General features: G+C 39.4%; 1 protein-coding gene across 5 annotated transcripts in view; it reads right to left on the bottom strand.

Annotated features, from left to right (window-relative positions):
• The window catches only part of atxn1a (ataxin 1a), a 143437-nt gene that overhangs the window by 8972 nt on the left and 122980 nt on the right, over positions 1 to 11485 (bottom strand). For 4 of the 5 annotated variants that reach the window (XM_048201347.1, XM_048201346.1, XM_048201345.1 and 1 more), the window contains one exon: positions 783 to 2883. In XM_048201347.1, coding sequence (XP_048057304.1) covers positions 783 to 2567 — 1785 coding nt within the window. In that variant the 5' untranslated portion in view covers positions 2568 to 2883. Of the gene's footprint in view, positions 1 to 782; positions 2884 to 9505; positions 10358 to 11485 lie in introns of those variants that run through there. The other variant, XM_048201349.1, reaches the window with a different exon arrangement.

The following is an 11485-nucleotide window of genomic DNA, read 5'->3' as shown; positions in this document are numbered from 1 at the left end:
GAGTTCATATAGGAGGACGTTCACAGCCTCAAAGCATATAAAAAAATAAACTTAATGACTATCATATGGTTATTCAAACTGAGATGATAAAAATTCATGAAAGATGTAACAAAGTAAAGAAGATGCCTGGGCATTAGTAAAAGGTGTAAAGATTTTTGCCAATGAGCACTTAAAAATGAAATTAAATTAGCCATCTTTGGATACCATCTGCATATTATAAACATGTCTTAAGGGGCAAATATATTGGCATATATTTCCACTGTAATTCCACCTCTTAAAGACAACAGGACTCAAATAAATGTGATTCTAATATGAATGATAACATTAAAAAAATGCACTGTATGTACCTAATAATAAACACTCTATAAAAATATACACTATAAACATACATACAGCATTTGACAAGTCTTTGCAATAGTTATGTAGCAAAAAAACAAAAAACAAAAAACAAAAAACAAACCTGTACTGTGTTTATAGGGGGGGCAATATAAACAAAAAATATATATTCTAGAAAACATTTTTTTGATAACAATATAGTTACATGGGAGCTTAGCCAAGGGTCAACTGCATAACATTATTTTTTTCTAATAAATTCTTTTACTACCATGTGCCAGAAGTTCTGTACAATGATGCTATAAAAAGTCATACCATTTGACAAATTTCTACTGTTATTTCTATGGATATATCGCCCACCCTTATCCTTGTGTATATGGGAAATAATTGCTCACATTTGTCATTATACATTTCTACAACAACTGTAAAGCAAAAATATATTATCCCACCTGTGAGCGATGCTCTCCTACAGCAAACTGTATAATTGCGAAGTTAGGTGTATGACTGCTGTCGATGCGCTCTACAGTGCTGGAGTCAATCTTCAGCTCATTGCTGATCTCAGCACTCTGAATGAAATCCTCCGTCTTCAGGTCCTCCACCCGTTTCAGTTCCCCATCTGCCAACTGGATGATGGAGCCCTTTGTGAAGTAAGGGGGCAGTGAAGGGGCTGAGGGTGGTGGTGGAGTCGTCAGCAGGCTGGCAGGGGCCGGAACCACGGGCAGATGCAACTGGGCTTGAACCACAGCTGCGGCAGGGTGGGGGTATGGGGCCGGAGGTTCAAAATTCTCCATTTTGGGGGCCGTTGAGGTGACAAAGGCATGGGGCAGTGCCGCAGACAAGGGCGTTGTGGTCGATGTAGCAGTAGCTTCCGTTCCACTTACTGGGATGATGACCGGCTGAGTTCCAGGGATGACCAGGTGCTGGGGTAGGCTGGTGTGGTAGCTGAGAGGTTGCTGGTGCCCTGTGCCGGCAATGTAACCAATGATGGGCTGCTGGGTGGGGTAGAAATTGGTGGAGGGGAGGCCCAGGGAGAGTGACTCTGTGGTGTTATGCGTGGTCTGGATAACAGCATGGGGAGACAGTGTGGTAACTGCTCCCTTCAGATTGTCCACAGGTGGAGGGGGAGGAGGAAATGGAAGGGAGGCAGAGGAGGAGGAACTGCGGGACACAGGTTTGCCTGCACAAATCCCGCCTTTTTCAGTGTGGGATGTTGGGGGAGGCAGCTTGTCCGGTGTACCTCCGGGATCAGCAACACTGGAGCTATGACTGTTTGGAACCAGCACCAACGAGGTCCGCAAGGCTGCACTGTCCTGCGCATATTCAGCAGGTAGCACCACATGCCGAGCCTCATAGTGATGTGGGCTCTGCTGCTGGTGAATCTGGTGCTGATGGGAGGAGGAACCTCCTTTGGCAGTGCTGCCCTGCTTCCCTGCACTGGACTCGGGAGATGGACCAAAGCGTCTGTTCTTTTCCAGCTCTCCATTCAGCACCTCCCTGGGCCTCGTCTCCTCCCTCTTGGGTAAAAGTCCATCTCCGTACTGAACTAAGACCTGTGAGGGGCCACTGAGGGGGAGCGTGTGGTGAGGGTGTAGGTGTAGAGGCAAGTGAGCATGGGGTGATTGTGCAGTCCTAGGGGATACGCTTAGAGGAGAACCAGCAATTTGGACATATTGGGTGGAGTGGGCTGAAGAGGTGTTGTCAGTTGTGACCAGGCCTGAACGGCCCAAATGGTGGTGCTGGTCAATTTTGGATGCTGGAGAAATGGAGGTGCTGGCATAAACATCACGTTGTGTGGTAGTGGTGGCAGCCGAATGGGAAACTAGGGGGGAGATGTAGCCAGCATATGGTGCAGAGTACGGAGAGCTGATGAAATGTAGATTGGGAGGCAGGGGTGTGTATTGGATGGTGCCGTGGGGTGACGTGTACACTGCAGGTATTGTGGTCACTGCAGGTGGAGCTCTGGTTGAGTGAGTGGATGAGGAAGGTGCGCTCTCAGCCGTGGCCGACAACGGTTTGTATTGAGGCCCATCGGATTCTGCGGAGGTGCTGATGTGCAGCCGCCCTCTGTCATGCCCGCTTGCCAGACTGGCAAGCCAGGCCAGGTTCCCCCCACGCTGGCTCTCACTTGCAGGCGCCATCACCATGGGCCTATCCTCTGAGGGCAGAGTGCTTGCTGGGATTTCACGCTTTTTGGGGGGCAGGCATTCATTGCTCCGCTCCTGGTTTGACTTCATGGTGTCTGAGATTCTTGTACCACACTTTCTGGATGTTTCTTCCCCCTGGCTTTTTGGGTTCTTTTCCTCTCCCTCTTGGTCTCAGTTTGTCTTGCTAACAGAGTGTGCCCTCCCACTGATTGGCTCGGAGCGAGGATGGGGATGGGGTAGAGAGGAGAGTGGTGGTGATAGGGGATATGTCCTGTGCCTAAGGTTGGATGGACACAGATTTCAGTCTTAAGCAATGGAAGTCACACCTGCTGTGGGAGAGCGGTCCATGCAATTCATGTGGAATCATTTCCCTCTGAGAGCGAGTCTCCAGGACTGCAAGAAGAACCTGAAAAATAAGCACACACATCATTAAGGTTATTTCTGTTTTAAGACAGGCCTATAAACTCTATCAAGACAGCTTAAAGTAAAAAGCTAGTTCAGTGCATTCAACAGCTTTTTTTAAGGTATCACTATACATGCAAGTGGGCATCAGTATCTTGTGGATAACACTCATAGCGTGTGTGTTTGGAGTATGTAAGTGGACCCCCTGTAGGGCAAGATGGAACACACAGTGTGAGCATCATTAATAATGAACTGGCTCTCTGCACTCAGGGCCTATTTGAAGCAAGTAACACATTCACCATCGTGCAACACACAATCACAAATTAGACTGGACTATACTCTATACTCTATATACAGAGTATACTATACTCTGAAATTGTGATATAAACATCTTAAAGTAACCCATTTTACTTCTGTAATGAGTCATTTTTCCAAAAAAAGATATTCAAAGACAAAAAAAAAGTGTAGGCAGGGACTATTTTAACCATCATGAATTGACTGAATTGTGAAAAGTGGGTGTTTATATGGAATAATGGCTCTAGATTTGAATTGACGAGTGACTGGCTGTCAGTATTAGAGGACTACATTAACCGACAATCCACATGGCTTAGGTGACATCAAATGAAAGGAAATATGTCAAAGACGAAGCAAGTCACATATTGATGCAAGATGTTTTTCTTAGGAATAACATGCCTAATGAATGAATGAATGAATAAGTGTATTAGGAATGTAAAAACTGTCTATTTGGATTTGATGTTAACTTTAAGAGCTCTCCATCAAAGTAGGAAGTCAGCCCCTTTTTCTTCTCCCTCCCACTCCAGAGTGTATGGGGATACACGTGACAAAACAGTGATGTTGTGCAGTGTTATGGCTTGTTTGACATTTCTCCCTGAGCTCTATTGATTGGATCCATTCAGCTGCGTCTGTTGTCCAGAACTGGTGGGAGGGTGGTTTTGCATGATAAACAGGCCCTGATGATTTAACAAGTGTCGCAGTGCACGGTGCTATAAAAGAGAAGGCGGATTCTGCTATAAGGGAAACCTACCCTTTAAGCTGGTCTGTATAGCTGCTTACTTTTTTGTGTGTATACACTTAGTTAATTTTTGTGTAAATGTACCATAGTATTACCATGATGTTTTTGGATATGTACAATGCTAGCATTGTGTTTTTTGGAGAAAATTCTCCATGGTTTACTAGACATGGCACCACAGTAAGGGGTCGTTCACACAGAACACGTATTTCCATTCCAATGCTCTACTTTTCCATTGTTTTTCTATGTAAACACATGCTAGATGGACGTGTATGACCGTTGCGCTTGCGTCTCATGGTCACCGCATTTTTAAGACGGCATGTCAGGTTAAAAGAATTTCAACTTTTACACGCAGCGCCGCACATCAATGTCAGTTCCATAACAGTGGACCAATCAGATGACCCCAAGGACGGGGCAAGCATTGTGAGCTTCTGTTTACAGTAGCAAGTTGGCAGGGCAACTGTTTTATTTGAAGTCTACATGGAGGAGGAGGTGCTCATAGTGGCTGTGTCTGGATAGCCAGTGTGATTACTTTCTTTTTTTCCACGTCAAAAACAGTATCTATCTGGCTATTTCCGTTATTGCATCACATCTCAAAAGTGCGTCTCAAGACTCTCGCGTTCTGCATTGCACTTTTTTTTTTTTTTTTTTTTTTAAACCATTCCTGAGTGCTGCTTCTCACATTTTAGATGCACAGTGTGAATGAGCCCTAATACTGTAAATACCATGAAATACCACAGTACTACCAACAGTACTACCATACCTTTTGGACATGTACCATGGTACCAGTATAGTATTTTTGGATGTATTGTGGAGTAACAGTTATCAGATGGTAGTACTATGCAAGTACCATGGTATTACTACATGATGCACTGTGCCACTGCACAATGCTAATACAATGCGTGTTTGGACATAGTAATACTATGGCATTCTTTGAAGTATGTACCATGAAAAAACAGATAAATGCCATAGAGTATATGAATATGGTAGAACCATAATATATATCAATTACTATGGTATTACATCTGATAGCATCACTATGACTAAAGCATGCCTGTCAACCTTCATATAATCAGACTCTGTTTTAAAATAGTTTATGTTTAGGTTCACAAAGGTCATGTCATCACTTAAAGCAGACACATCAGCCCTCAGCTGATTACAAACAGCAGGAGCATGTCCTCTCTGTTTGCTCTTACGTCGAAGTAGTGTAGAAAGGTTACACAACAGCTGAAAATTATTGATTGACGCTATTGACATTGAGCAGGGTGTTTATTCTCAGCACTCTCTCAATCAGTGTTTCCTGCCTCTTTTTTTCTACTTTTCACCCCCCATCCGTTACACTCTCATTTATTCCCTTTGGCTCATATATCTTTTCATCTCTCTTTGCACCACCCCCAACCTCTCTTGTAAGTCTTTTTCCTTTACCATAATTTGCATCAGACAAGGGCAATCAAGCATGTTAATAACCCAATTATCATAATCATTTTAATTAATGATTTAAGTAATCATGCATGGTAGATGACAATATTATCCAGATGGTATTATAACTTTAAAGGCAATTCTAGAGGTTTAAACGGGTCTCTGCCAGGTCCTTGAACTAAAACCTTTATAATGAGATTATATTTGAAAACTGATTAAAATGGTAATCAGCGATTCATTGTTCAAGATGATCTACATCTTGATTTAGTCTCTGCTTGTAAGAGCATATGATATATGCTTCCCATAAATCAAAGCACAACCAAAGACACTCTTTTGCATCTGAATATGCATACTTCTCAGCCACATATTATGCAAAAAAAGTACAATCAATAAGATATGAAAACTGTGGAGAAAAAAGTAGCAGAGAACTGTGAGCTGGGCAGCTCTTTTCATGTTTAACTACTATAGGTACCAAGAAATTTCCCTATGGTTAAACTGTACTTGTTGTATATTTACTTGTTTGAACATCTCAGTACATTTGTGTGGTTGTTGTTAGCACATCATAGGTCAAAGAACATGCAGGTTAAAAGGACAATGCTATCATGGCACATGTAGAATGTACATTTCCAAGAATGTACTGATGTTGCATGTGATGTTGAATGTACTGATGTTGCTACCTAGATAATGCACTTCAACAACAATCAAGAAGACAGTTATTTACTGCATGTAATATTGTGTTTTGTCACTATGGACAAAAGAGAAGCAGTACCTAAAAAAAAAAACTAAAAAAAAACTCAGGTCTATATTTTCTCATTCAAAAACTGTAACAAAACAAAAATAAAACAAAACAAAACAAATGCAACAAAATATGAGATCAAATAGTGTATAAAACATTTTTTTAGCATCTTTTATTAATAACTGTGGCTTTTATCATCTCATATCAATTGTGAAAATATATGGAGTATTCCTAATTCTAAAAATGAGGAAACCGCAAGACTATTTAATTGAAGGGGTTTGGGAACCCCTTGCAGAATCTGTGAAAATGTGAATAATTTTAACTAAATAAGAGAGATCATACAAAATGCATGTTATTTTTTATTTAGTACTGTCTTGAGTGAGATATTTTACATAAAAGATGTATATATATATAGTCAACAAGAAAAAAAAAAAACAGTTGTTGATCATCCACAGTATTAAGAATCAATAGTTTTGAACGGGGTTATTTTAATAAATTCAATTTTTCAAAGATTCTGCAAGTGGTTCACATACTGTTTCTTTCAACTGCATATAACATAACATATAATAACACAATATAACATTAACATTATTACATGTTAATATAACATATAATATTGTTATATAGTAGTATACAGATATGTATATGCAGTATATATAATAATTGATTTACATGTATAATTAATGACATTATAACATATATCTGAAAAAAAAGTTATTTGCCAAGTTCAAGTCCCAGCTTAAGGTTCATTTCTGATCCTGAATGAGAAAATAATCAACAGTACAAAAACAAAAAATATATATAGTTCAATCTCTGTCCAGCACCAACACCATGGATTGGAAAAGTTTTAGAGGAAAAAAAAAAAGACAACTCAGTCCATCAAACTGACAGATATTATTATAGGTAGCAACCTCTATGGACAACCGTGACTCATCCCTATTTAGTACATACTATGAAAGCATGCAGTAACTATAGTACAAAGAAAAGCAGAACAGAAGAGAAAGAAAACCATAGTACGAGAGAGAGAAGGCGTAGTATATTCTCAACTCGACTGACTGCAGCTTACACAATTCTTTAATGAATGTCTGATACTGCAGGGAGCCAGTTAGGATTAATGACACTGATGCCAATGGCTGGTATTTTGTGTACACACACACACACACACACACACACACACACACACACACACACACACACACACAACCATGCCTCAGTGTGTCGCTGTGGTATCCCGGGGAAAGCCAAGTCCTAATCTTTCACAGTTGGGTCCTCTCAGCCCTGCCTGCTTATCCCTCAGGATTAAACCCAACACACACACACACACACACACACACACACACACACACACACACACACACACACACACACACACACACACAGAGCAGGGAGGGAGCGAACAATCTACTGACCTACATTATCGAGAACACTATGCTACACCTACACACACACACACACACGTGTGCACACGCACACGCACACACACACACAATTTGTAAAACAGCAAGCACATAGCAACAGAAAACCAGCACAGAGGCTCATTCAAATACACATTAACACATACACACACACCACACACACACACACACTCAGACACACACCTCCACTGCTTCCTAACTGTAAACTAAGAGCGTAGTGAGAGTTGAGAGAGAGAGAGACTGCAGTATAAAAGCCTTGTCAGCTGGATCTTGCTGAGCGCACTAGGAACAGTATCAGATGACCTGAAACCTAAACTTATTGTCCTCCATCAGCCCTGGCAACACTGTGAATCACATCCCCGGGGCCTCAGAGCCACGGAGAACCGCGGGGACAAATCAGAGACATTAATCAAAGACATTCACTGTGAATCTATCTAACACAACCATGAATGAGAGGAAGCATGGACTGGCTCTCCGAATGCATTTCTCTTCATAAAACCTCACTCCCACCGCAATAATAAACCACAACAATACATGTCATCCAAAGAGCTCTGTGGGCTGCATTAGTGGGTCAATGGGGGATGACCGTGAGGATGACAAGGTTTAAGTCAATATAACCACCGCATTATTGACAAGAATGAAACTGTGAACACAACCGAATGCATTGATTTAAAATGCAAAAATATTTTAGATTTGGAAAAAACTTTCATAATAAAAATAAAACAATGGAGGGAATTATAAATAATGTATTGCATTTATTTTTTTTACTGTACACATCAAGCTATAGTTCAACTAAAATTATTTCAACCATAATTATTCACTATTCTTGTATAATTATTAAACATGGTTTGTAAGCACATTATATTGAGAAACTACATGAAATAAAAACTGATATATCCGCAGAAAAACTTTTTTTTTTTTTTTTTTTTACAAATTTAATATATATATTTTTTTATATAATTTAAAATAAGTTATATAAAAACAACAAATATATAAAATATAGATATGTATACTTAAATATATTTATATCTATACACTATATAAAAACATATATAGATAAATATATAAATATAAAAGATATATACTTATAACAATAAATAATATAATTATGTAAATAAACAAATTAATATACATTTATAATTAAGTAAATTTTAGCCTAAAATCTGAAAAAAAGTCTAATTCTTAAACCAGTCTAGTGAGCTGCCTACTTCATAGATATAAATAACAATAGTACAAATAACATAGTTTTGAATGCATCTAAGATGCTGTCTAGGTGAATATCTCACAAGCATTTAAGACACAAGCTTACTGTACTGTAGCCCCTTCCACACTTTTCTGAGGCGCTTTCCCTTTAAAAGGTGGGCAGATACTCACTAACTGTCCCAGAGCCTGATCTCTACAATGAACAGCACAGAAATGGATAGAGCGAGTGAAACAGAGACAGGTTGTAAAGTAGAAACGACGAAAGGAAAGAAGAAACAGAACACTCTCAGTAGCTGCATGAAGAAGTGCAGCTGAATGACTTGCACTTTCAAGTCCAGAGATACTCATAAAGTACATGAATCACAAAGACAAGACAGAGAAAAAGAGAAACTGTGCTCAGTAGAGTTTCTTTGTCTTTTCAGCCTTCAAAGTTCAATCATTGACACTCAGGAACCACTTCATCGATACCAAACCAGAAACGTGAATATCTTTTGGCATTATCGTCAATCAAGTAAAGAGTTGTGGAGTATTTACACAAGCAATATGCACATATTACACATAGTTTGTTTTGATTTAAAAAGCAGCTTAGCGTGTTAATGTGTCAACTACTAATTATTTTAATCTATTTTTTCTACAAGTTTAACGAAGCAAAGCTGAAATCTTTTCAAGTACTACCTGAAAGCTGCTGAAACACCCTTGGATACGGTTGAGAAACACGCTATAACTATAACAGAGAGGTGCTAGACACAAATAGACCTGTATAATCTCTCATTTACATGTATTTGAGTAAAACACAATGTAGTGGCAATGCGTTAAAGCTTACCTTGGTGTTCAGAGAGGCCATTTGAGTCGCTCTCTCAGTCTCTCCCTTGTTCCCACAGGAGCCTAACAGACACAAAGCGACCCTGACACCTTACGGAGGTACAGCGGTGTGGCCGACGTGAACAATGGCCCTTCCTGCTCTAAGTCATGGCTGTGGTCAGGCACTGCCCCCTGCCCCGCCGGGCCCCGTGTGTCAAACACAGGCAGCGCTGAGCTCTGAGCCCTGCCTGCAGCACTCAAACGTGCGTTATGCAAGGCCTCGCCAGGCCACTAGTTCTCCCCTCCCTCTCCCTCACTTGCTCGCTCACTCACTCACTCGCTCAGCTCCTCCCACTCCTCACCTCACTGCGCACCACCAACTTCATCAGGTATTCATTCAAAAAAGACACATGCCAGCTGGCAGCATGCCCAGACCACACTGCTAAAGAAAGAGAGAGCGAAAGAATGAAAGAGAGGCAGAATGAGGGAGGAGATCAGGGAGAGAGGGAGGGATGTACAGAAAGACAGAGGAGGGAGGTGAGGGAACGAGAGAGGGAAACCGAAAGAGGGAGGGGGTGGCATAAAGAGAGCGATGGAGATTAAACCAGAGATAAAGAGATATAAGGCTGTTTCTACAGCTACACACACTTTTTTGATTTTCTTTTTGTTAAATGAAGATTACATTAAAACTGGAAACTTTTTAGATGCATTTTTTTTTTTTTTTTTTTTTACGTAGCTATAGATTATATCGCTTTACTCTTTAACTCATCACAATTTCACAAAATCTGTTATAAAACTATGATAATCTAAAAGACTGAAACAAGCATAAAGTATTTACTACTGTTTACATATAATACTACTGTTCAAAAGTTTGGGGTTGGTAAGATTTTTAAATGTTTTAAATGCTTTTTGCATTTATTTGATAAAAAAATAATAATGCATCCTTGCTGAATAAAACTATTAATCTCTATGTAAAAAATGACCCAAACTTTTGATTGTTAGTGTATAAATAAAATTTAATATTGAAATTACAACTGTGGGACCATACTTGTTGACAAATTACACAATTACAGGGTCAGTAAATATAAGCACAAAATATCACTTATAAACTGATTATTTTGGTTACATTTAATTTTAAGGTGTCCTTGTCCCAGTGTAATTATACATTTAAAGCTGCAGTCCGTAAGTTTTGCCTCTTTGTCGCCATCTCTGTTCGAAACCTGCAATTATTTGTGGAATTATCATCTTTAAATGTTCTGAAGTAGAATTATTTGTGGAATTATCATCTTTAAATGTTCTGAAGTAGAATTATTTGTGGAATTATCATCTTTAAATGTTCTGAAGTAGAATGTGCGAGGTCAGTCAACACACCGGTGGATACCTACTTCGGAAAGACAGATTGTAGTCTTGGAAGTATGAACAAAATAAGAATTTTTACCGGAAAATGTCATCCGAACAAGTAAGTAACAAATCTGCCACTTTTGTTCGGACCAACTGAGAAAAAAAAAAGCATTACAATAAATCGTGCTGCCAATGGTGATTAAATGTAACGATCGCTTAGCTCATATCACATCAAATCACTTAAATTATTATTGTTATACTTTGTTCTCAAATTGTTAATGTTAACAACATCATAACAACATCAGCATTGCGTGACTATGTGTATTTAGTGTGTATTAGCATTACCTGTAGATTTCAGTTTCTGTACAGTCTAATCTCTTATTGTCCATTTGTAATACCATACAATCCACCATCAAAATCTTAAAGGTGCCCTAGATTCAAAATTTGAATTTACCTTGGCATAGTTGAATAACAAGAGTTCAGTACATGGAAATGACATACATTGAGTTTCACAGAGATCTGCACAGGTGAATCAACAGACTAGGTAAGCAAGAACAACAGCGTGACATGATCCATGATAGCATGATATTTTTAGTGATATTTGTATATCTAAATGTTTCGTTAGCATGTTGCTAATGTACTGTTAAATGAGGTTAAAGTT

This window comes from Megalobrama amblycephala, linkage group LG9 (genome assembly GCF_018812025.1).
Source record: "Megalobrama amblycephala isolate DHTTF-2021 linkage group LG9, ASM1881202v1, whole genome shotgun sequence".
NCBI lineage: Eukaryota > Metazoa > Chordata > Actinopteri > Cypriniformes > Xenocyprididae > Megalobrama > Megalobrama amblycephala.
This window is presented reverse-complemented; position numbering and strand designations above follow the sequence as displayed.